This window comes from Cervus elaphus, chromosome 1 (assembly GCF_910594005.1).
Source record: "Cervus elaphus chromosome 1, mCerEla1.1, whole genome shotgun sequence".
In the NCBI taxonomy this organism is placed as follows: Eukaryota; Metazoa; Chordata; class Mammalia; order Artiodactyla; family Cervidae; genus Cervus; species Cervus elaphus.
In genome coordinates this window covers 60,326,403-60,353,461 of record NC_057815.1, presented here as the reverse complement: position 1 = coordinate 60,353,461, position 27,059 = coordinate 60,326,403, and the positions used below count along the sequence as shown (strand labels likewise).

Sequence of the window (27,059 nt, the reverse complement as noted above, 5' to 3'; positions counted from 1 at the left end):
GCATGCCTTCAGTGTGCTTTCCATTCTGTGCATCTGGGAAATGATGACCTGAAATGGGCAGAGAATTATGGATGATCACAGGAATGATGGAAAAACACATATGAGGCAGATGGTTTGAGAGAAGTGAGTGAAAGAAGTGGAGATCAGAGACTGCCATGCTTAAAAACAAGGACAAAATGCTTGGGCCCCCAACTGTGTGCCTGTGATACATAGTCCTTACATAAGGGATGTTTCTCAGAGCTGTGGGGCTACTTAACCTGCATTCCAGGCTTCCCTGGTGGCTCAGCGGTAACGAATCTGCCTTCAGTGCAGGAGACACAGGAAACCTGGATTTGATCCCTGGTATCAGGAAGATGCCCTGGAGGAGCGCATGGCAACACACTTCAGTATTCCTGCCAGGAAAATCCCATGAACAGAGGAGCCTGGTGGGCTACAACCCCTGGGGCCCCAAAGAATATAACTCTTTTGATTTTCCTCAGAAGGTGTGATGCTACTGTTGGAGCTCAGGGCAGACCACCCCAAAATATTTAACAATGGCATATGGATTGTTTTGAATTAAAGTTACTTACGAAACTACCAGTGCAAGTGAGACACTCTGACCCTCCTTTCCCCATCCCCCTGAAAGCAGGAAATAAATCTCTCATGTGAAAGGTACATTCCCTGCATCTCAAGATATTGCCAGGGATGGGGAATTTGGGCTGAAAAGTTTGTGTAAACAAACCATGTTACTTTTTTAATTTACTGCCCCAAATCTGTTTAGGTTCTTTGCTAACTGAACACCCAAAACCTAATTTTCTTTTTCTTGTCAATTTCTCACAAATTTAAACTTTCTTTGTTTAAAAAGTGTAAAAGCTACCTGCTTTGGCCACTTCTTAGATCCCATTTCCACGAGACCTTCATATACACAAATGAACTTGTTTCTTTTTCTCCTGTTAATCTGTTTTGTGTCAATTTTATTATTATTCCATCCACAAGAACTTAAGAGAAATAGAGGAGGAAACCTCCCTCTCTGAGACATTACCTAGCTCTCAGCTTTCACAATCCTTATTATCCTCTGTTTTGCCTTGTTACTATAGCTATCTATGTACTTCAATTATTTTCCTCTATTAAATAGAGAACACTAAAACAGGCTATTAATTAAACACTATTAATTAAACTGTTATGTATTGAGCATCATTTACATTCTGAAAACTTTAGCGAATCCTTTGCAAAATTTATTGCATTTATTTATTTTTTTAAATATTTATTATTTATTTATTTATTTGAATGTGCTGGGTCTTAGTTGTGGCATGTGGAATCTAGTTCCCTGACCAGGGATTGAACCTTGCCTCCTGCATTGGGAGCATGGAGTCTTAGCCACTGCACCACCAGGGAAGCCTGTATTGCATTTATTTTTAATAAAAAATTAGATACTATCTCATTTTATAGGTAAGAAAGTCAAGAATGAGACAGAGTAAGATTCCCAAGTTTACATGATTTTTTTTTTTTTAGGGAAGAATGAAAAGTCAAACACAAGTCTTTCAAATCCCAAAACCATGATTCTTCCAGTATTTCCAATGGATAATGTGTTACTCCTCATTGTGTACACTTCAAGACACATCAGAATGATTTTTAAAATAGTAATAACTGTCAACCCCCCCCTAACTTTTGCTTCTTTTGCCCCATATTTCTGAAAAATGTCCCCTATAAATTTACTTGTTTCTTTCTTACTTTCAGTGCCAAAAAGTACATCAAATAACTGTGTAGCACTCACCGTACACCATGCAATGATCCATGTGCTGGATATTCAGTTATGAGCAAGACAGAATACCTTTCCACAAAGAAATTTTCTTCCAGGGCAAGGTAGGATATTGGGATATGCATGAGAAAGACAATATCAAGAACATAAAAATCTTAATGTGATTTTTCTGCTATAAAGATGATTGAATATGGTGTGGTGAAACACTACTAGGGGCCAGGGGATAGGGGATGCTTAGGAAAGACTACTCTGAAGATGCAACGTTGTTGTTGTTCAGTCCCTAAATTGTGTCTGACTCTTTTGTTACCCCATGGACTGTAGCCCACTAGGCTCCTTTGTCCATGGAATTTCCCAGGCAAGAATACTAGAGTGGGTGGCCATTTCCTTCCCTAGGGGATCGTCCCAACTCAGGGATCAAACCTGCATCTCCTGCATTTTTAGGCAGATTCTTTACTGCTGAGTCACCAGAGAAGCGGGAGGTACAATAGTTAAGTTTAAACCTGAAAGAAGATAAGAGGAATGTGAAGAACTTGGAGAACCTTCCAGGAATAGGAAATAGCAAATGCAAAGGCTTGAAACAGAAACCAGTTGGATATTTTCAGGGACAAAATAAAGGCCACTGTTGTTGGTGCAAAATTGAAAAACAGGAAAGAGTAGTAGATGATAGAAAGTTGTGATTCATGTTCTACCTTTTAGGTCATGATAAAGATTTTGGGTTTCTTCTATGTGTTGTGGGAAGCAATTGGAGCATTTTAAACATGAGAATGACAACATGGTTGAGTTTTAGGAAGATCATTCTGTCTTCTGAATGAGGACAGAATAGTTACCACAAGGAGGCAGTGGTAAAAATAAAGAGACTTAATGATGATCTAAAAAAGATGGTAGCTTGACTAAGTTTTTTAGCAAGTAAGACAATGAGCAATAGCCATATATAGAGTTTATCTTGTAGACATAGCCGTCCGGAATTATTGATGAATTTATTATGGGTTTGAAGAAACGTGAAAATTCAAGGATAATATAGTAAGCAGGTTTCTAAGATGCTAAGATAGAGTCCGCCCCACCCTCTCTTGTATTCATGCCCTATATAGTCTCTTCCCCCTTAGTTTGGGCAGATTCTATAAATATGATGGGATATGACTTCTGAAATTATATTACCTTATGTGGCTCAGATGGTAAAGAATCCACCGGCAAAGTGGGAGACCTGGGTTCGATCCCTGGGTTGGGAAGATCCCCTGGAGGAGGGCATGGCAATCCACTCCAGTATGCTTGCCTGGAGAATCCCCATGGACAGAGAAGCCTGCCAGGCTACAGTCCATGGAATCGCAGAATTGGATACGACTGGGCAACTAAGCGCAGAACAGCGCATGTGCAAAAGCAGGGAGGGCTATTCTAAACGGCTTTGACTTAACAGGTAAGCGCTTGAAAGCGTCAAGAAGCAGCAGTAGGTATGCTCCTGCTGATCTGGAAGAGAGCGTGTATTGAACTGCCTGTTTGGGTAATATTCCTAGGGTCTGAGAGTGATTCTGGGCTGATAGCCAGCAAGAAAATGAGAACTTAAGTCATAATCTGAAGGAAGCTCAATTTTTCTAATAACCTAAATGAAGTTTGAAGAAGACCCTGAGCTCCAGATGAGATAAGGAGCATGGAAAACACTTTAATTGCTGCGTTTTCCAATCTTGCCCAAAAGACTTATCTAACTCTTACATGGATCCCTAACCCATGGAAACTGTAAAATAATAAATTGGTGTTGTTTTAAGCTACTGATTTTTTGCTAATTTGTTGTGCAGAGATTAAAAACCAACACAGATGATTTCTAAGATTCTGACCTGAGTATAATAGATTGATTCTGGTGTCATGCCCTGAGATGGTCAGTTTATTATATAAACAGATTGGACATCATATTTTATTTACAGAATCAATTAGATAGACTGGTGGAGGTGGTAAGTAGACTAAAGTGGGCATACCTTTAAAGGAGTGGGTCCAATTTGGAGATACAGACCAGAGAGTTGCCCATATTTCGTATTTAAAGGCATGGGACTAGTAAGCTTGGTTAGGAAAAAAGTATAGATAGAGAAGAAAGAAGGGCCCTGAAGGCGAGCAGCATTCCAGCACTTAGATGAGAGGTAAGAGGAGACTAGAAGGAAGCAGAGGAGGCGGGGAATGAGGCATATATGAACTCACTGAATCCTGGAGAAGGAAGTGTTTCTAAAAGAAAGATGTGGTCAACCTTACTAAGTGCTTCTGAGGCATCAGGAGGATAAAGATAGTGAATTAGTCATTGTGTCCTTTAAGAAGAGATGACCTTGATAAAAGCCATTTCTATTGGTGGGGGAAAAAGCTTAATGGAAGTGCATAAAGAGAAAATTAGAGATGAGATGATCAGCTAAGTCTTCCAATATTTTTTGCTCTCAGTATAAGCAGAGTAATAGGGCTATTACAGGAATGGGTCATGTGGTTAAGAAAATTTATTTTAGGTGTCGGATTTAGCAAAGCACTTGGTAGGAATGATCCTATAGGGAGGGAGAAATTTTTGATGAAGGAGATTGTATTAATTTCCCATTGTTGGTATTAAAAAATTACCTTTTAGTGGCTGAAAACAGCAAAAAAATTTTTGTCTCATAGTTCTGGGTCCAGAATTCTATATTGAGTCTGTCTTACGGGACTAAAATCAATGTATGGTAGGACATATAGCTTTTTCAGGAACCAGCTCCAGGGGAGAATCCATTCCTTACCTTTTCTGGCTTCCACTGATACTCCTTGACTTGTGACCTCATTATTCCAGTTTCTGCTTCTGTAGTTACATTGCTTTCTCCCTTTCTGTAGTAAAAATTCCATCTGCCTTTTTTCGTAGGTGACTGCATTTAGGGCTTTCTTGGATAATTCAGGATATTGTCCCAATATTCTTAATTTAACCACCTCTGCAAGTCCCTTTTGCCATACAAAGTTTACAGGTTCCAGGAATTAGAACATGGATATTTTGGGAGGGGGGAGGACTGTTATTTAGCCTATCAGATATATAAGAAAAATGTGCACCTGAGAGAGAATGATTAGAACAAGAAATAGAACTGTGTTAGGAAGGACAGAGAAAAAGATACAGAATCAAAACATATTTAAGAGTTTTAAATGAATAGCAGAACTTTTTTTATTGTTTGTGCAAATGAATGTCTTGCAGGTGATTCCTAGGTTTATCCTTAATTGGGCATTTTATTGAAATGCCCCATGCCTTATAGGAGACTATAAGGTATGGAGCAGATCTGAGGCTGAAGGAAGATAACTCATTTAATTTTAACAGATTGAGTTTGAGATTAACATAATGGTTAACATGTGCTCTTTATATTTTCCAAACATTCCTCTACATACTTTACATGTATTGTTTTTGTTATTTTGTTTTTATTTTAATTTTTTTTTTTTGCCATGACACACAGCATGTGGGATCTTAGTTTCTGACCAGGGATTGAACCCATGCCCCCTGCAGTGGAAACACAGAGTCTTAACCACTGGACCACAAGGAAAGTCCCTATATTGTTTAATTTAATACTGACAACAAACTTACGTCTTAAGGTAAGTATTATTATATCTTTATTTTATGGGTGATTATTCAGAGATGTAACTTGTTAAGGCTCTATGAAAGCCTGGCTCTAGAATAAATGCCCTTAGCTACCACATCAACATCTAAGTGAAGATGCCTGCTATTAGGCTGGTAACACGGTCCTGCATACCAGAAACCTGTCTGGGCTGAAGATTTAGATTAAGGAATCATCAGCATAGATAACAGTCAAATTAATAAAAAATAGATGCAATCAGTCAGGGAAAATATCCTCAGAGAAAGGATTAGCAGGCCCTATTTATACAGGGCTGATATACAACTGTTAGACTGTGGGGTAACCTTATCAACGATTAAATATTTACACACATATGGGTGACTACTAGATTCTTCTCTAGCCTATATACCCCACCACCACCCTGGTTTCCCAGGATCTAAGGAACACTGGGTGGGCCCTGCCAGGAGAAATATTCACTATTTCATTTAAAAATAAGTATTTATTCAATACATTCTGTGGAGCTGTGGCAGATAATGGGAAATAAAGGAGAAGTGGGATATCTTTCCTGTCCTCAAGAGATTTATGAAAAGTGACACATATAACCATGGCATGAATGTGATTAAGCTTGAATGCAATTATTTTATAGTGTGGTATAGGAGCCCAGAGAATACAGCAATTATTGTCATTTATTTATTCAATTCATTCATTTTACTTAGATAAAAAGCTATTTTTAAGCAAGACTAATAAGATAAAGGGGCTTCCCTGGTGGCTCAGATGGTAAAGCATCTGCCTGCAATGTAGGAGACCTGAGTTCGATCTCTGGGTTGGGAAGATCCCCTGGAGAAGGAAATGGCAACCCACTCCAGTATTGTTGCCTGGAGAATCCCATGGTCAGAGGAGCCTGATAGGATATAGTCCATGGAGTCGCAAAGAGCTGGACACGGCTAAGTGACTTCACTTTCTTTCACTAATAAGATAAAATCCCATTCCTCAAGTGCTCAGTGGCTGGTGGAAGACATGGACACAGATCTGATTTACCTGTGTATTTTAAGACAAAAATAGATACAGTAGAGGACATAGTAGAACATAATGGGAGCAGAAGCCCATATTGCTCAGTTCCATTGACAATGATAGCCAAAAAATGGACCCAGGCTTCAGTGAATTTAAAGGTAGAAGAGTTCTTACACAGTCTTTGTACATGTACTTTGGTCTTTGTGTGTCCTCTGTAGACTGTTCACATTTTCAGAGACAGTTCAGACCTGGAGTCCTCAATGAGGACTCTTTCCCAGGGTTCCTAGATTTGAGCAAAGAACTCTGAAATGTGTTTAAAGCAGGACCTTAACAAACTGTAAGTCAAAGAAGACAAAGACAGAGAGAGTGACACGAGCAAGTCAGAGAGCGATCATAATAGAGCAATAGAGAATGATGAGGAAAGCGACCCACCCACACATATATACGAGAGAAAGACAGAGAGATAGAGACAGAGTCAAATCAAGAAGGAAAGCAAAGACCAGGAACAAGAAGACTTTCACACACACTACAGACCTTTCTTAGTCAGCTGTGCTCCCGTCCTCCCCATGGGTAAAGGGAAAGCTAACCCCATCACGGGCCCCTGGGCAAGAGGAGACTCACCGGTGTGAATCCTAGGTCTCCTTCCAGTTCAGTCAGACCTTGGGATGGGAGACTGCTCTGGCAGGTTAGAAATGTGGCTGTCTTTTGTGAGCCAAGCAGCTAGCTTGATTTTTTTTTTCACCTGTGTCTGAATAATGTGGGGTGTAGTAATGTAAATCACTGCCAGCCAACACCTACTCACCTGCTGCTGAGAGGACAGGGTGGGAGGACCAGGGCAAAACTAGAAGTGTTATCTTACCCCTGATTTAAAACTTTGTCAATTGCATCTCATTATGTGTTGAATAAAGTTCAATTTGGGGATTTAAGATCCATCTAGCTAGTAAATAAGAGAATGGATTGAATTGTATTCAGACTGATCTGCCCTTAAGTCCCTGTGTGATTACTTGCTAGTTGAATTAGGGCAAGTTACTGTTGACTCCAAAAAGTACACAATGTGAGAGCTGTGAGTTAAATTTTATTCGAGGTAAAAATGAAGACTGCAGCCCAGGAGACAGCTCCTCCGATAGCTCTGAGAAACTGCTCCAAAGAGGCAGGCGGAAGGTCAGTATATATGTCATTTTGGTGAAGGGGGAATACATGCAATCAAGTACATATTTTTTCCAGAAGATTTCTGCTAGTCACAAGGAACAGTCATCACCATGAAGAACTTTAGTTCTTTTATAGGTATGAGGAGATACAAGAATTAGGCTCATAAAATCAGTTCTTGAAAATGTCTTAACTGTCTGAAGACCTGTGTGGCCAGCAGAGAGTGCCTCATTTCTATCTCCGCTCTAACTCCTTTCAGAGGTGTTGAAAATCAACACCTGCAGCAGCACATGGTTTAATCCCTGGAGAAGTAGACGGTCAGCGCCAGTTCGTGGCTGACACTACTTAGCTTTCCACAGTCTCTCTATCTTCTAATTATGAAATGGGAATAAAAACAGCACTTATATCCAAGAGTTGCTTTGAAAAGTAAATAATCATGTAAATCTTGTAGCATAGTGTTTGGCCCTTACTTAATATTCAATAAAAGTTAACTACTATTTTTCTTCTAGTAGGGGACCCTGAGACAGATAAACCAAAGAAAACCAAGCAAAAATTTTATAACTTTTATACTTGTGAAAGGGACCCAAGAAAACTAACTTGCTAAAATGGCAGAAACCAACCCCTCATCTTAAATACCATCTTCAGCTAAAGGCAAAAGAATGTATTAGGGGTACTGGCTTGGAACTTCAAAAAGAGGAAGAAGGCAGTTGAAATGGAGAGGAAAAGCAAATGTTTGGTAAACACATGCTTACTGGGTCATGCAGAGACAATGGGGCAGACAGCAGACTCTTGATCCTTAAGCTCTGCTGGGTTTCACCCATCATACCTAGCTCTCATACTCTTTGCAACTATCTCTGGTAGTAGCTCTATTCTGGTAGCAGGTCCTTTATCTAAACATTTTAGACAGCTAAATGTTAGGTAAAAAGAAAGACTTCCTGTGTCTTTGGTTTCTTAAAATTAAATAGCATAAATTAATTGTCATGCCAAAGAATCACTCTTTGGGGTGGCGAATTTTGCTCCCCTAGGAAACTAAGGCATAGGAAATTGGATTAATTTACCTACATTCCAAAGGCCAGGCATGACAGAACTGGAACTCACACTCAGGCAGTTTGGCTTCTGAGCTCACGTTCTTGATTACTAATTTTTCTAGTAAAAAAACCTGAGAAGGACCTACAGTTCTACAGCTTATTATCTTTGAAAATTTTAAAACCACTCAGGAGAATCATGACTATTGTAGGACTAGGACCAGTTTGTTAATTGTGTAGCAAATAATGACAGTCTCATGGCTGATGCAGGGGTGAACTTTGAGGTGCTGTCTTGCATTGAGTATGAATCATTAGCTGATTTGTTTCATAGTATTGGGAAGAGTAGATGGAGTGTTTCTTTTATACAAGGCTTCCAAGAGCATTGTTTATTTGACCAGAACATTTGATAAGTCTAAAAGGCTGTAACCTTGAGATTTAGCCCCTGGGATATAACACCTATCTTGTTTGACATGATTGGTATCATTTTGGGGGGGCACTCTGAAGAGTTATGATACCATATTCCTTTATGTCTCAGTACAGAGTAGAATTCAGCAGGAGTGAAGTGGTAGATAAGAAGTGATTTATTAGAATAGGACGCTTATGAGGCTTACAAGCTGGTGGGTGAGAAATGCCACACCCCAAGAACTTGGTGAGCTACAATTTTATAATCAAAGGAAGAGTAGGGAGGGGGAGAAGACCTTCTTTGTCTTTCTTGAGTAGACGTCATGTTTCCTTCATTAGTTCCTCCTTCAGGTTGAGCAGGGAAGTTTTCTTGTCCATACATTGTCAAGCTAGATCTACAAATTACTGTTTTCTATGTGTAGTGAGTATGTCTTAAGGATCATTAACTTCATGAGCTCACTGGGCAGAGTGTGGGTCTCATGCCACTATTGTTTTATTGTTTGGGGGCATGTTCCATGCTTCTGTTGTATGGTTTTGTTGCTAAGCAAAGCCTGCTTGGTTTTGTGGCTAAACAAACCTGCTTTCTTGAGTAATCATTAACTTAGGGGGTCTCCCATATCTTTCACTCCAGTATTCTTGCCTGGAGAATCCCATGGATAGAGGAGCCTGGCAGGCTACTTAGCGACTAAACCACCACCACCACCCATATCTTTCTACTTACAATCCCCTAGTGGGATTAACAATTTAATTACCTATTTTGTCCCTTCGTTCTGTCCCCATTGGTTTAGTACAGATCTCTGTCTGACCAGATTAATGATCTTGGAAGCATTTACTATTATGATCAGATTTAATATTTTGCACCTCTGCTTCCTCAACTATTGCTAATTTTGAAAAGTCACAAAGGAGAGTCTCATTTCTATAGCTTCTCCATCTGCATTATGCTTCTTTCTCTGAGGCAGGAAAGTAAGAATTTTTATAAATGAACAACAAAAAAAGATGTAGCTCTGAATGAATGTGTTGTGTGCCTATAGGTTTCCATGCACTTCTTTCAACCCCAGTTCTACTTATTTTACTCCTTTCCCAGCAGCTGTGTGTTGTGTGTGTGTGTGTGTGTGTTTGAGTTGTCTCAACTTGGCCCATATTCATGCAAGTTGCAGCTGTCCTTGGCCTGGGGAATTTCCAGGGAAAGCTTCTTTAAGCTTGTCAAAACTTGCTAGGGAATCAAGGCTTGGAGATATGCTCACTTTTTGATATTTAAAACTCAGAACTTCTGGCACTTTAAGAATTCAGAGAGGGCTTGCTATTTCTCATTTACAATCACCTCCAGTTATTTTCTTTGCATCATGCCCCAAGAGAAATAACAGTCAAAATACTGCAAGTTCTCAGCCTGAGCTTCAGGGTAAAATGGACCCTGTTCCTAACTACTTTCTTGAATAAATCTTTACTGCAATATATTGCAGTATATTAAAAGACCTGACTTAATATTAATTAATAATAATTTTTAAATACCCTAAAATTTCAGTCCAAAACTAGCTCCATATGAGCCAAAGTCAGATGGTCCTGTTGAGTAAAACTCATTTGACTTCTTCTGACTTTATTGAGGTATAGTTGACATATAATATTCTGTAAGTTTAAAATGTACAATGTATTGATTTAGTCCATATATATATACATGGACCATAAAGAAAGCTGAGCGCTGAAGAATTGACGCTTTTGAGCTATGATGTTGGGGAAGACTCTTGAGAGCCCCTTGGACTGTAAGGAGATCCAACCAGTCCCTCCTAAAGGAAATCAGTCCTGAATATTCATTGGAAGGACTGATGCTGAAGCTGAAACTCCAATACTTTGGTCACCTCATGCAAAGAGTTGACTCATTTGAAAAGACCCTGATGCTGGGAAAGATTGAAGGCAGGCGAAGGGGATGACAGAGGATAAGATGGTTGGATGGCATCACCGACTCAATGGACACGAGTTTGAGTAAACTCCAGGAGTTGGTGATGGACAGGGAAACCTGGTGGGCTGCAGTCCATGGGGTCGCAAAGAGTCGGACACGACTGAGTGACTGAACTGAACTGAAAGTAAAATTGATTCGAGCATTCTGCTCCAAGACGGTGGCATAGGAAGACCTTGACCTTACTGCCCCCCATGTGTACACTGAACCTACACCTACCTATACAACGGTTTCTCCTGAAGAAGAACTGAGAGCTGATTGAACAGCCTCTGCACGTCAAATGATAGAAAGACTACACAGAGATAGATAGGAGAGATAGAGACACAGTATTGATGGGAATCCCACCCCTGGCATGCTGACCTGTAATAGGGAGGGATATCAATGAGGGAACTGTGAACAGACTTCCCTGGGGCACAAGAAAGAAAAACCCCAGCAGTTTAAAGGACATCTAAGCTACATGTGAAAGAAATTCATATATTAACCCTAAGGCATGTGCAAACATCTGTAACACTGCTGAAATTCTGAGAGTGCCTCTCTCTCAGAGGCGCTAAAAATCACCATTTTTGCGTTCCTCCTCCACCTTGATAGTGTGGATGCGAGAATGGTACAGGCATTCTAACCAACCCTCTAAGGCTTCCCCAGGACACTCCAGGCTCCTGGCCCATACCAGCTGTCCCCCCAAAGAGGCCCTGAGAAATTGTGCCCTGGGACCACTAAACCCATGCCCACCAGGACATACCAATGGAAACCCAGACCCCCTGGATGAAGGAGCCTCAGGACTTGCACCTAGACTCTCCGGCGCCTAAAAGAATATGCTAATTATCTCTGTAACAGAACAGAGTCATAAATCCCATTATGCTTATGGGGGTATGACCACAGGCCTATTGATAAATGTCTACTATTTAACTATCTAGGCTTATGACTCATGAATCATGGGTTAACTTTGATTGTATCTCTCTTTTACCTTGTCCAGACTAGTTTCAAGGAATTTGGGGAGATGGGTTTGAGCACGTACGCTTAGGGTGTATAAGGTTTTCACAAAAACTGGTTGGGGTCCTTGGCTAAGAGGAGACTCTGCCTTGGGCCCTCAGGTGTAAAAAACTGCACTCCCCTATCTGCATTTTCCTTCTGAGTGAGTTTGTTTGCCGGAACACATAGCTACAATAATGGCACATCATGCCCCAGGCCTATGCTCACTGTGGCTCCAGCTGTCCTGCCAAGGCGTCCCTAGCCCTTAGATCCCACACAGAAGAGACAAGCCCCCTACATGTCTGGCCCTGAAAACTAATGGGGATTATATCCAGGAAAGCCCTGGAACTGCAGGAGGTGAAGAGCTCTCTCTTAAAAGACTTAGATTCATTTATGCTATAACTCGACACATACACAAAAACACCAGTTGGAAAAATGTTTAGAACAAAAGAGAAGGAGCCTCATTTACTAATCTTAAAGTGTCTGTCAGAGAAGCAGGCAATTGGTGAGTCCTCTCTGGGAAGCACCACTTTGGGAGCTTATCCATCCTATCTTGCTAATGCTAGGGGCCACTTTGGTACTCCCCTGGAAATCTGCTAGAGCTTGGGTGTGTCCCTCACTGAAAGCCCTGTTTATCTCTGTCACAGCAGCTCCTGTCCTAGCTAGCCTGAGTGAGAGAACTCCACCCATACCCACACTGCAGCTGCAGCCCTGCCACAACAGGTGGGGCACATCCTGGGCCCACATGCTGGGCACATGTGGGAAGCCCCTTCATTTCCAGAAAGACTTTAATTAAGCAGAGATAAACAACCTGTCTGATAAGAGTTCAAAGTAATGGTTGTAAAAATGAAGGAGAATGGATGAACACAATCAGAACATCAACAAAGAAAGAAAATATAAGAAAGTACCAAACAAAAGTGAAAACTGAACTGAAAAATATAGGGGTTCAGCAGCTGAATGGATGAAGAAGCACAAATCTGTGAGCTCTAAGACAAAGCAATGGAGCTCATCCAGACAGAGTAGCATAATGGAAAAAATATTTTTAAGTGAAGATCCCTGAAGTCATAAAGTCAAGCAAACTAACATTTACATTTTAGGAGTCCCAGAAGCATAAGAGAGAGTAAAAGGGAGATCAACTTATTTGAAAAACTAATGATTAAAAACTTCTTTAACCAGGGGAAGGAAGCATATCTAGGTCCAGGAATCACAGAGAGTCCCAAACAAGATAAACTTGAAATGAACCACAAAAGACATATCATAACTAAAATGGCAAAAATTAAAGATAAAGAGAGAAATTTAAAGGCAGCAAAGAAAAACAACTAGTTACATACAAGGAAATATTGATAAGACTGATACCAGTGAAGACTGAAAAATCAGCTGATTTTTTAGAAGAAGCTGCAGGCCAGAAGGGAGTGGCAAGATGTGTTTAAAGTGCTGGAAAGAAAAAAAAAAAAATTACCACCGAGAATACTCTACTTGGCAAGATTATCATTCAGAATTGAGGGAGAGATAAATGAGTTTCCCAGACAAGCAAAAAGTGAAAAAGATTATTACTGCTAAATTGGCCTTACATGAAATGTTAGTAAATCTTCAAGTGGAAAAAAGAAAAAAAAAAAGAATCACTAGAAATAAGGAAATAAACAAAAGAAAAAAATCTCATTGGTAGAGATCCATTGGTAGTGGATAAGCCACTTAATAAAACTACTATGAAGGTTAAAAGACAGAAGTAGTAAAATTATAACTGCAATAAGCAGTTAAGGGACACACACACAAAAATAGATGCAAAATATGATGTTAAAAACATGTAACATTAGGAACAGTAAAAATGTAGTGCTTTTAGAATGCATTCAAAGTTGATTATCAGCTTAAAATAAACATGTGTGTGTGTGTGTGTGTGTGTGTGTGTGTGTGTGTGTGTGTATTCACGGTGACTGTAGCCATGAAATTAAAAGATGCTTGCTCCTTGGAAGAAAAGCTAGGACAAGCCTAGACAACATATTAAAAAGTTGAAACATCAATTTGCAGACAAAGGTTCATATAGTCAAAGAGACAGTTTTTCCAGTAGTCATGTATGGATGTGAGAGATGGACCATACAAGAGAATGAGCACTGAAGAATTGATGCTTTTGAACTGTGGTGTTGGAGAAGACTCTTGAGAGTCCCTTGGACTGCAAGATCCAACCAGTCAATCCTAAACGAAATCAACCCTGAATATTCATTGGAGGGATTGATGCTGAAAATGAAGCTCCAATACTTTGGCCACCTGATATGAAGAGGTGACTCACTGGCAAAGACCCAGATGCTGGGGAAGATTAAAGGCAAAAGGAGAAGGGGCGGCAAGGATGAGATGGTTAGCATCACCAACTCAATGAACATGAATCTGAGCAAACTCCAGGAGATAATGAAGAACAGGGGAGCCTGGTATGCCTCAGTCTGTGGGATTGCAAAGAGTTCAACATGACTTAGTGACTGAACAACAACAATGTATATTCATGAACCTAATAGCAATCACCAATTACAAACCTACAGTAGATACACCAAAAATAAAGGCAAAGGAACTCACACAAAACACTTAAAAAAAAATCAAACCACAAGGAAGAGACCAAGAGAAGAAAAAGTAGTGAAGAACTACAAAAACAACCAGAAAACAGTTAACAAAATGGAAATAAAGTACGTACATATCAATATCCACTTTAAATGTGAAACAATGAAATGCTCCAATCAAAAGACATAGGATGAATTAATGCATAAAAAATACAGACCCATCTATATTCTCTACCTATGAGAGACTCTTCTCACATATATACACACAAAGATTGAAAGTAAAAGCATGGGGAAAAAGATATTTCATACAAATGGAAACAGAAAGCTGGTATTACAATACTCATATGAAACAAAATAGACTTTAAAACAAAGATAGCAACAAATTAAAATGGAAGTCATTGTATTGTCATAAAGAGAAGATCCAAGAGGATATATTGTAAACCCAACATAGGAGAACTAAATGTATAAGCAAAAATGAACAGACATAAAGGAAGGAATTGACAGTAATACAATAATAGTAGGAAATTTTAGTACCCCACTTACATCAATGTACAAATTATTCAAACTAATTTATGAAAATCAGTAAATACATATTGGCCTTAAATGACACATTTGACTTAATGAACTTAATAGATATAGAAAGAATAGTCCATCTAATACACATTCTTTTCAAGTGCACATAAAATAATAGTGGCTCTGCCACTGGCGATCAACTTGGTTTATCTTTTCTTGGAGATCTCAACTTTTATTTTTGACTATTTTATGGTCTTGTGACCTCTGGCCTCTGATTGCTTCAAAGACTTTACAATCCCCCCCGCCCCCCGCCATTCTTTCATTTAAGCCAGTCTAGTTTCGTTTGTTCAGCACAATGTTTTTGAGATTCAACCATGATGTTGCATTTATCAATATTATTTTCTATTTTCTCCTGAGTACTATTCTGTTAAATGGATGCTCCATAAGGATACGCTAGTTTATTTGTGCATTCATCTGTTGATGCACAGTTGGTTTTTTTCCAAGCTTTTGGCTAGCTTGAATAAAGCTGATAAGAACAGTTACAAGCTTTTGTATAAGCAGAGGCTTTAATTTCTGTTGGGTATCTAGGAATGGAAGTACTAGGTTAAATAACACGTGTACTTATGTTGTATTCGACATGTCCATTTAAAGTTTGGTCTCTGTTAAATAGAAGTTGAAATCAGGGGAGACACCAAGATTCCAATCTGCGTCTACAAACATAATATAAGCGGCTTCAGAATATCTTACAAAGTCAGACTCATGGGAATGCATTGTTTATGTCAGCTCTCAGGACCTTAATTTTAATGACTTCCTCCCAGGAAAAGTCACTGTTCAAGCCCTTGAGAATTTAGGTTCAGGTCTTTGAGACTAGTGGTTGGCAAAGATTTAGAATGGGGAAATAAAAATCCAGCGAGAAATGCCAAATGGGATTTTGATCTTCAAACTGCAGATTTCGCTGTCCTGTATTGAGCCCTTGACGCCCTCTCCACTGACTCCATTGCTGTGTGCTCAGCCCAGCAGGTCAGAGGAGGCTGCATCTTTTAGACATTTTTGCGGTTTGGAGAGACTTGGCTTTTTCTCTTCAGTGCCGCCTACCTTGATCTCTCCTTCTCTTCCTTCCTCGCTTCCTTTCTTCCTTTGTCTCTTTCTCTTTTTCTTCTTTTTGTGGCGGCCTTCTCTTTAACTCTCCTTACATAGAACCAGCATAGAAATCCTGTTTCAAGATGCTGGCAGGGATCAGATTCTACACTGAAAAAAAAATTTAGGATTTTACCCTGAAATCTGTCGGATGATAATCTCCCACAACAACCTTATCTTCTGAGAGCTGGAGCCTGCCACATACCCCCTGTCCTTGGCTGACTCTGTGTTCTCATCCCCTTGTACTTTTCCTATTACCACAGGTGTAAAGTTACAGGAAACCTGTTTTCTTATTTTAATTTTGAAAGTTCTTGGATCTGGAGATGAATACAACAACTACTTGAGGACTTCTGTTACCATAAGACCCACAACCTTGCTCTAGCATCTCTGTCTTATGGAAGGTAAAGGGTTTGTCCAATTTATAATATTTGCTTCTTCTTGAACTCAAGGAAGGAAGAAAAAATCTTTTGTTTTTACAACTTTACCTACTCCCAAGCCCAGGTGCACATGCCTTATTTTTCTTGCTGGTCATTTCTGTGGGTACCAATGCTAATAGATATTAATTCATTTTATTGTTTCTAGTTGTATGAGTATTCATGTTTAGGTATATGAGTGTAAATATATGTAAATTTGTATATGTGATAATATGCACATGGGATAAACATGCACATATTGATTTATTGATTTGTCCAACAGATATTTATTGAAAAACTTATCTGTGTCAAGCGGTGGGGATAAAATAGCTGGTGGTATTTCTCTTCAAAATAGAAAAAAACGTCATGTCAATGTATGACAAGACCCACTGTGGTGTTGTAAAGTGATTAGCCTCCAACTAATAAAAATAAATGAAAAAAAAACAAAATAGAAAAAACCGGAGTGACTTGAAAGCAAGTATATATTATGTGATAGAAAAGATGTATTAATAGTTGTCAGGATAAAACCTAGAGAAACAGAGAAATGGAAAATAGCACCTCAGCTTAATGGCATGCATGGAAGCTTGGGTGAAGCCGTTAGAGGAGGATAGTGGAGAATGACAAGCAGTATATCTCCTTGATCGAGTAAGAAGTGAAGTTCCATAGAGGAAAGGGTGCAGGCAAAGGCACAGGTTCACGTACCTTTAGGTATGAACGTCACGGGTGAGAGTTAGCGAGCAAGGAGAGGTGACCTTGCAGACATCTCCCAGTCAAGCAGAGATGCTCTAGAACCTGATTATACATTAGATTTAAGTCTATAAACAATGAAGAATTATTAAATTGGTTTAATGGGGAGTTGAAAATGATACAGTTAGCATTTTCTGAAGATTATTGTTTGAAAGAGCAATAAAGGAGGCAGAGAAGTCATAGAGATATAATAAGTAGAAATTATGAGGTCAGAAAATAGGTTGGTGATATTAGCAATTGAGAGGAGGAGAGAGATTTGAGATCTCCTGAGATAAAGTCAGTGACTATTTAAATTGTCCAATTGATGGAAAGGAAAAAAAAAAAAAGGAAAAAAAAAGAGAAAAGGACTCCAATTTTCAATCTGAAAATCTGTCTTAGTAGTTTTACCAATATAAGGGAAAGAAAGGAGTATTTATAGAAAAAAAAAGAGATCATAGTTTCAAGTTTGGCTATCTTAAATTAAAAGTTAAACAAGAAAATGTATGTGAAGTAATTGGTCCATATGTGTGCATTAAGTCATGAATATTTACACTTATTCTAGATAATTAAACCTAATGTACACCAAATAATAACTGTGTATTTATAAATAATTTAATTTAATTCCTGTAATAAATACTAATATCCTTATCTTATAGATGCAGAAACAAAAGCTTATGTGGCATAAATAACTTGCTCTATATGACCTATAGAGCTCAGGTCCAAATCAAGTTGTCTGTCCACAAGACTTATTCCATCACTGTAACATCATAATGATAATCATTACTATTGCTATTATTATTTCTATTATATATAAAAGGAATTTGTCAGTGAGGTTCAGTAGGAAGTTTGATATGTGAATCAGAACTTTGAAAGAAAATGACTCAGTTGCTTAGAGAGATTTAGAAGCCATCAACAGTTAAATGATAGCTGAGGTCAGAAGAGTAGGTGAGATCTCGCAGAGAGTCTATAGGCTCAGAAAGTGAAGAAAAGAGGAAAATGCCGATACTAAATGATGGGCAAAAGAAAAGTATGATAAGCAAAAGAAAAGTAGGTGTCATCGGGAGAAAAAAGGTCTAAGAGAAGGCAAGGGAGAATACGGCTTTGAGAGTATTCATAGTTGTACATATGACTGAGTGATCACACAAGACAATCACAAGCACAATTAATATACTTGAGCATTGAAAGGTCTCTTTGAATTGTGCAAATAGATTTATTGGAGAGATTAAAAATATTATCTCAAGAAGCTTAGAGAGGAGAAGAAACAGATAAAATTCCTTTGTTAAAAGGAGAAACCAGTAGCACAAAAGATGGGGAAAGTAGAAGGAGAACAAAAAGAGGTTATGTTGGAAAAATAACCAGAGAAGAAATATTTGACATTACAAGCACAAGGGAGTCCCCTTACTATAGCTAAGACAACTCTTCTGCTGAGAGGAAAGGGTGGATTATTACACGGATGTAAGGATGTGAAGAGGTGAGCAGTTGCACCTATTTATGTTGACATTTTCATTTTTCTGTTATACAGTCACCGAGAAAATCCTGAGTGGTGAGGTTGACCTTAGTTGGGTTAGGGCAGGGAACTTGAGAGGAATAATTTTCCCTAGTTATGATGGGAATATTGGAAAGACACAAGGAAAAAGTAAAGAAAAGAGACCACGATTTGTGGAGGCATTGGCTGTAATAAGAAACTTTGGCATTTGTTGTGCCAAATTTAACCTGTGTCTCCAACTTAACCTAACAGCTGAAATATATATGAGACAAAATCAAATTAATACAGACTTCAGATTCAGGAAATTATATATAGATTTAACAGAACCCAATGGAAAAGAGTTTCAAGGAGGAAGACTACCAAACAGTGTCAAAAACAGAGAAATGAAGAATGCACCCAAAAGGGTTGAGTATCAAATTATGGGAGAGTTTGGAATAGTAGTTTTTCAGTAGAATCACAGGAGTAGGAATTATATTGAAAATAATTAAAAAGGAAAATGGATGGGAACTTTCAGTCATGCATATATTTGGCAATGAAAGAGAATGATTGGAAAGTTTGGCAGCAAAATGAGAAAAATTAGGCAATGGCTAGAAAGGACAGTAGAACCAAAGAAAGGCTGTTGTGTATCTGTGTCTGTGTGCATTTTAATATAAAGGATGCTTTAACATATTTGTTTATCATAAAGGAAGGCAAAATCAAAATCAAATATAAGAAAAGAAATTCAAATTGTATTATCACTTCCAAAAGACAAAAATGAAGATTCTTGCCTTTGTTAATGGTTGTTTAAAAGTAATGTGATTTCTGGGGGAATTTTATTTTAGAAAGTGACACTTGATAATTACCTGTTGAGTAAATAAGGCAACAATTGTGATCAGATGCCTATTTCTTCATGGCTAATGGATTTGGTATCATGATTATTTTTTTTCTCATTCCAAGACCAAAAAAAAATTCTTTGTACTTTCTCTTCCATTATGTTTTGTCACTGTTTGTGTTCTATTTCTCAGATTTTTTGCATTAGAGTCTGGCATGTATTATAAAACAAAATGGAAGATGTACAGGTGAATTGGATATTTGTTGGTTATCTTTTTAATATCCTTTTTTCTTTGCTCAAAATTTCCTGATTTCTTTTGGGGATACATATTTTTGCAGGGAATCTGACTCTATTCCACATCAGACTTTATCTTAGTACCTTTGATGAGAAAGCTGTTGCAAAGAAACTTTATTTTTCTGATTAGATGAGAGCAAGAAATCGTGCATCCCTCATAGTTAGGATGAGGACTATGTGGAAGACTATAAGGAAACATGTTGAGGGTTTGGATAGAACCTCACCTGAAGCCAGCCCTAAAATGGATTTTCAGTAATTTAAATCTATAAGATACCATTGCTTTTTTGTTTTTTGTTTTTTCATTATTATTAGTAGTGTTAGTAGTAGCATGCTCTGTTGTTGTTCAGTCACTAAGTCATGTCCTACTCTTTGTGATCCCATGGACTGCAGCATGCCAGGCTTCCTTGTCCTTCACTGTCTCCTGGAATTTGCTCAAACTCATATCCATTGAGTCAGTGATGCCATCCGGCCATCTCATCCTCTGTCGCCACCTTCTCCTCTTGCTCTCAGTCTTTCCCAGCATCAGGGTCTTTTCCAATGAATCAGCTCTTTGCATCTGGTGGCCAAAGTATTGGAACTTCAGCTTCAGCATCAGTCCTTCCAATGAATGTTCAGGGTTGATTTCCTTTGGGATTGACTGGTTTGATCTTGCAGTCCAAGGGACTCTCAAGAGTCTTCTCTAGCACCACAACTTGAAAGCATGCTCTAGTACCCAGTATACTTGTCAAGATCCTTGACACAATAGTTAGGCTCCTATATCTCTCACAAAATCTTCTAAGTTGCAAGTCTAATCCAGTAACCTGAATGTTAAAAGTAAATTTATGGTAATTGTATGGTCACCAGTGGTACCAAACTCAAACTGACCTTGATGCGCGTTGGCCCTGCTAGCACCCAGGACGTGTTATTTACTATCGGCAGACACAGCTGGGACTCCCCGGCTGCAGAAGGCAGCCTATCAGCATTGCCTTCATTAGGCTTCCACATCAGGTTCTGTACTTTCTCTCTTAGTTTAGGTCCTTGAAAGCAGAGCCTGAGAAAAGAGCTTGGGTACAGTTTATTTGAAAACTGATCCCAGGGATGGCTTCATGAGGGATGGTGATTAGGAAAAACACTCTTAAAAAAGCTCTTTAGAGGAAATAATAATAACAGTAGGAGTAATAAACAATGGGGGCTTAACTATATAGAGCTCAACTTCTAAGAAGCATACAGGAGCCTCCCAGAAATGTCTGGTGCACTAATTCATCAATTCCCATTGTCCATTGGTTAAAGGTTGCCTCTGGGACATTAACTTACCCATGCTTCCAACACTGTGGCAGAATGCTGAAAGACAGCAGGGGGTCCCTGAGGTAAATTGTCTGTGATGCCAGGGGAGTCAGAACTGTCCACCATGGCTAAACCTGAGGTCTGGGGTGAGCTGAAATTGTGTGACAGGGCTGTGTAATATTCAGTTCAGAAGTTCCTCTTTATCATGTGAAATGTTTGTACAAGGGTCAGGATTATAGTCCATGGTCATAACTTCCTCTTTTCTTCCTTGTCCTGTTTGGATTGCTACTTAAGCCTCTTTATAAAAACACAATGGAAAAATGCAAGAATTAATAACAGTGATTTATCTGTTGGAACTCCCAAGCCATGTTTTGGGAGTATTATGGACAAATTTGACATTGACCCCTATTTTTTTAATTTTGAAATATAAAAAGTGAGTGGTTTTTATTGACTAAACAAGTTCATCTCATTCTTAGACGGCTGAGTCTCACAAGTACAAAATATTTCTTGAAGTGAAGAAATGAAATCAAAACAAAGACAATACCTGTAACATATTTTCACAGTAACTTAGCAATATGTAAATTACCTTGTCAGGAGTTGTCAGAAAACTGTATAGACTGTGATACTCAGACAACCAAGTGGATCAAGCAAGGAAAACTGGGCTTAAAAAGCTATATAAATTGGTGGAAGTGACCATTTGCATTCTGATGCTAACTGGCACATTGTAGGAAGCAGCTGAAAGCAAATAGTCCCCAAGGTACACTTGTTAACATTGCACTTGTTTATAAAGCTTGTGAAATCAAACATTCAGAATGCGTCTGCTCTCCTTCTGATGACAGGTAAACAGGGATATACATCAATGGGAGAAGGAAACCAAACTTTTGTGCTTGAATTTACCTTGCTGGGACTTTCACAGGATCCAAAGATCCAAATCTTGCTGTTCTGTGTTTTCCTGATCATTTACCTTCTCTCTGTTTTTGGAAACCTGCTCATAATAATCCTTATCCAAACTGACCCTCGACTTCACACTCCCATGTACTTCTTCCTCAAAAACTTGTCCTTTGTTGATCTTTGTTTCTCTACAAGCATCGTTCCCCAGATGTTGATCCACTTCCTTGTAAAAAAGAAAACCATTTCCTTTGCTGGGTGCTCACTGCAGATAGTTGTCTTCCTCCTAGCAGGGTGTACAGAGTGTGCTCTTCTGGCGATGATGTCCTATGACCGTTATGTGGCAGTCTGCAGGCCCCTACACTATTCTACTCTCATGACCCAGAGGGTTTGTGTCCAGTTGGCCACAGTGTCCTGGATCAGTGGGGCATTTGTATGTTCAGTGGACAGTGCATTTACACTCTGTCTCCCCTACCAGGGACAGAACATAATTAATCATTATTTTTGTGAACCTCCTGCACTCCTGAAGCTGGCTTCTGCAGATACCTACAATGCTGAAATGGCCCTCTTTTCAATGGGTGTGATTGTTCTCCTAGCTCCTGTCTCCCTCATCCTGGTCTCGTACTGGCATATTATCTCCACTGTGATCCGGATGCAGTCAGGGGAGGGGAGGCTCAAAGTGTTCTCTACCTGTAGCTCCCATCTCACTGTTGTGGTTCTCTACTACGGCTCTGGAATATTTGCCTACATAAGACCCAATTCCAAGACAATGAATGAAAGGGATAAGGTCATTTCTTTGTTCTATTCAGTTATGACTTCAATGCTGAACCCCATAATTTACAGCCTGAGGAACAAGGATGTGAAGGGAGCTCTGAGCAAACTGGCTGGAAGATAGTCAACATTCAGAGGCAATGATTTTTGACATTTTGAAAAAGTACTTTGAGCACTGTGATATACAATAGCTCTACTAGCTTCATTCTTTTCTTTCCTTGCCTTGTTTACCTCAGTTGATTTTTTTCTCTACAAATATTCACTGAATGCCTACCCTATGAAAACAGTGTGCCCAGAACCTCAAAATATGAGTAACTTAATGCCTTTCTTAAAAAAACTTGAAATTCACAAGATAACACAAATATAACTCTTTTAAGAGGTAACTCTTTCAAAAGCTAAATAAAGAAGAAATATTTCACAAACTTTTGCACCGCAGAGGAAACCATGAACAAAATGAAAACCTATGGACTGGGAAAAATATTTGCAAATGATGGAATCAAGAGCTTAATTTCCAAAACACACAAACAGCTCAACCAACTCAATAACAAACAAACAAAAAAAACCCATTCAAAAAATGAGCAGAAGACGTAAACAGACGTTCCTCTAAAGAAGACAGTCACTGTCACTGTGCGTGTGTATGTTCAGTCGTGTCCATCTGAGCACAACCCTATAGACTGTAGCCTACCAGGCTCCTCTGTTCATGGAATTTTCCAAGTGAGAATACTGGAGTGGGTTGCCATTTCCTACTCCAGGGGATCTTCTTGACCCAGGGACTGAGCCTGGGTCTCATGAATCTCCTGCACTGGCAGGTGGATTCTTTACCACTAGTGCCACCAGACAGTTGGCCAATTGGCACCTGAAAAGATACCCAACATTGCTAGTTATTTGAGAAATGCAAATCAAAACTATGAGAAGTCACCTCACACTGGTCAAAATGGCCATCATTAAAAATTAGTCTACAGAGAACAAATGCTGGAGGGGGTGTGGAGAAAAAGGAATCCTCCTACACTGCTGATGGGAATGTAAATTCGTGCAGCCACTATGGAAAACTGCGTGGTCATGCCTTCCTTTTAGGAGAAAGACAATGATTAAATGGAAAATTAAACTTGGCAATCTGCATAACTTTAAGTAAGTGAAAGTCACCTAGTCATGGACTATACAGTCCATGGAATTCTCCAGGCCAGAATACTGAAGTGGGTAGCCGTTGCCTTCTCCAGGAGATTTTCCCAACCCAGGGATCGAACCTGGGTCTCCTGCATTGCAGGCAGATTCTTTACCAGCTGAGCCACAAGAGAAGCTACATGAACACAGGATCACAATTAAAAAAAAAATTTTTTTTTAATTTTTTAATTTCAATGTCTAAAGAAATCTTATTGATCATATTATCTAACTAATGCTTTAATCTCTGTAATTTTCTTAATTAACTCACACTGAGCTTTTTTATTAAAATGTCTGGCAGGTCTACATTCATTCTCTTCTAGCCACAATGACTTTCTTTTTCTTCCTTAAAAAGAAAAGTGCATTCAACCTCCAGTCACTAGCACTGGATATTCCCTGCATCTGAAATGTTCTGCTAATCAGCCTTGGTGCACTTAACTCGTACTCAACATTGACAGTTCATTCTCAACAAAACTGTCAGCTCACTAGGGCCTTCACCGAACATACAGTCTAAGACAACACCTTTTCCAGTCACTCCCTATCTTCATTATTGCTTGCTATTGTGCTTATGGGACTTCTATCTCTGAAATCATTCATTTGGAAACATCCAGATTAAAACCAACTTGAAAGATGGAATGACAAAATTAATAAAAATCCAAGATCTGTAAAGGGAATCTGGCTATAGTGGTGTGTCATAAATATATGAAGGAAAAAGACTGAAGAAATGAGAAGTACTCAATAGTGACAAATGCAAAAGGATAGTGAAAAGATTAGAACTGAAAGACTGCTTATCAGAGAAGAAGAGACATTGGATAGGTGCCTGCAGACAGTGGTTTTGTTATTCATTTTTTATCCATGATCTAGTCATTTCCTGTTGGCAGCAAGAATCCTATTATAAGTCCACTTATAAAATCAATATGGGATTAAATTATATAATATTTCAATTCCTTTCCAGTTCTAATATAATATGACTAAGTCCCAAATAATTAATAATAGTGTAATTCAGAAAAATAAATAAGTATTAATATTGAATTATATACTTCAATAATTCAGTACAGTATCCTTCTTTCTGATTCCCTTCAGTGTAGTAACTGGTTATTCCAGATCCTTTGTCCGTCATTCTCTTTTGTTCTATTCTGTACAGTTTTTACTGAACCCACAAGTATTCCTCTAAAAAGGTTTTATCTGAGTTTTTAACCTTATAAAGGTTATTCCTATTCCTTATAAAAGTGTTCCGTACTTTCTATTTAAAAAAAATCCCTGTTCGCAGCACAGAAACAGGGACACAGGCATACAGAACAGACTTGTGGACACATTGGGGAAGGGAAGGGTGGGACTAATTAGGACAGTAGTACTGACATATATACAGTATCATGTGTGGAATAGGTGACCAGTGGGCAGCCATCGTATAACGCAGGGAGCCCAGCCTGATGACACAGAGGGGTGGGATGAGAGCAGGGAGGGGGGCTCATATGTGTAATTACGACTAATTCCCTTTGTTGTACAACAGAAAGCAACACAACATTGTAAAACAATTATCCGCCAATTAAAAAAAATTTATCTGAGTTTTTAACCTTATAAATGAAGTACCATGATACATAATCTTTAGGGCTCTTTTTTCCACTTAATATTAAATTGCTGAATTATTTGTTTTGTTGTATGTCCTTCTGGTTCGTTTGTTTTGATTGCTGCATGATATTCTTTTGTGTGAATATTTATCTATTCCACTGTTGGTGGACATAAAGCTTGTTTCCAGTTTGTTTTTTTTTTAATTGTGAACAATGTGCTCTTACATTTCACATGTGTAAAACCTTCTTTTGGGTACATTCTTTTTATGAGAAAAATAAAAAATCTTGTATTTTATTTCTTTTGTTGTACTTCTGCAGTAATTTTCTTGAGCATATTCTTTTTATAACCAGAACATAAAAAATGTATTTTTCATTTGCTTAAAATTGAAAGAAAAAAGATATAACTTCAGCAGCAGTTTCAGAATTTTCTGGAAAAATAAGTGGTTAAAGACAGACTAAAGAATGAGGAGGACCTGGCAAAAAATTGGGTGAGGGAATGGCCTGAACTGAAGCAGTGATGGATAGAGGCAGGTGCTGTATCATTCATTACCTTAGAAGCAGCTGAGTCCACTTGAACTGAGAGCAGGAACATGCACACAGGTGTGCTCATGAATTAGTGAAAGAAAAAGGGAGAGACAAAAAATTTAAAAGTCTAGAAAGTTTCAATAAATCAGTTTGATACTAACTAAAGCTCAAGGAAGGAAGGCCTGATATGAACAGAAGCACTGCAAAGTTCATTTCTCTCTGGCTGATAATGGCCCAGGCTAGAGGCACAAGATGGGAGACGGGGAGCCGCAGCATTTACAGAACCCACAAGATACACTTTGTAATTTGGAAAGAGAGCTAACCAGGGGCCCTTGCTCCTTAGGTCATTCACTGACACTGTCTATTTACTAGGACTTTGGAAACAGCCTCGGTAAATCCACATGAGGGCAGCATAGCCCTCAGGCCTCAGAGCTCATTTTGTGGGTAAAGTTTGCTGGAGTTGGAGGCCAGGAGACATGCCTGGGAGAGTCATTAAAATTTTGTTTCCTGGAGCAGCATTTTCAGGGGAGGTCATGTCAGCTGAGGGGATGAGACCATGATACCTCCCCCAGGACAGGGCCCCAGCTCACTGTTGCCCCAGGGACAGTGAGGCTGGTGTAGAATCTCCATTGGGCAGCTCCTTTTATACCTTTTTAGTCAAATTCCTTCTCATCTTTTTTTATGGCTCCTAGTAAGATAGAAATACCTGAAAGTCTGAGTACCTGGACTCAAGAATTCAGTTAGAATGATGCCAAGGCTCTGAAGGCTTTCTTGCAAAGAGAATGGACAAGAGAAGTGCATAGAGATTTAGCTCCTTGCTTCCCCAGGATCCTGCCCTAGGCCCTCATCTTCTCGTTGGCATCCATTTCCACCCCCAGAGAGGACTGGCAATGTGACTGGAGGTGTCTTTGACCTCTGATTTCAGTCACAGCTGTACACCTGCCTACATTCTCCCCTGCCAGAAGAACCATCACCTCTTTCTTCATCTTCTTGAACATCTTCATCCCTCAAATGACTCCCAGGGCAGTAGGTGTACTCAGGCAGCTGAACCCCTCCCCATCTGAGGTAAGGGCTCTTTCTTTGTTTCAAGAAAATTGAGTGGAATCTGGGTCTTGAGATATATGGTCAAGACCTCACTGCTCTGCTTCTTAGATTCTCAGTCTCTCAGCCATTATAACT

The 27,059-nt window shown here is 39.0% G+C and overlaps 3 protein-coding genes across 3 annotated transcripts in view; 2 read left to right on the top strand and 1 right to left on the bottom strand.

Annotated features, from left to right (window-relative positions):
* Positions 1-27,059, bottom strand: part of LOC122694965 (interferon-induced very large GTPase 1-like) — a 1,416,129-nt gene that overhangs the window by 830,418 nt on the left and 558,652 nt on the right. The gene's annotated exons all lie outside the window — the stretch shown is intronic.
* The window catches only part of LOC122695260 (zinc finger protein 215-like), a 462,760-nt gene that overhangs the window by 237,773 nt on the left and 197,928 nt on the right, over positions 1-27,059 (top strand). The gene's annotated exons all lie outside the window — the stretch shown is intronic.
* On the top strand, positions 21,812-22,753 carry LOC122695319 (olfactory receptor 2D3-like). The gene has a single exon (XM_043905076.1). It carries the CDS (start codon positions 21,830-21,832, stop codon positions 22,751-22,753), a length of 924 nt encoding a protein of 307 aa, XP_043761011.1. The 5' UTR covers positions 21,812-21,829.

Bases quoted from the DNA above. Each gene is read 5' to 3' on its own strand.
- LOC122695319 (XM_043905076.1), top strand. From the start codon at position 21,830: ATGGGAGAAGGAAACCAAACTTTTGTGCTTGAATTTACCTTGCTGGGA.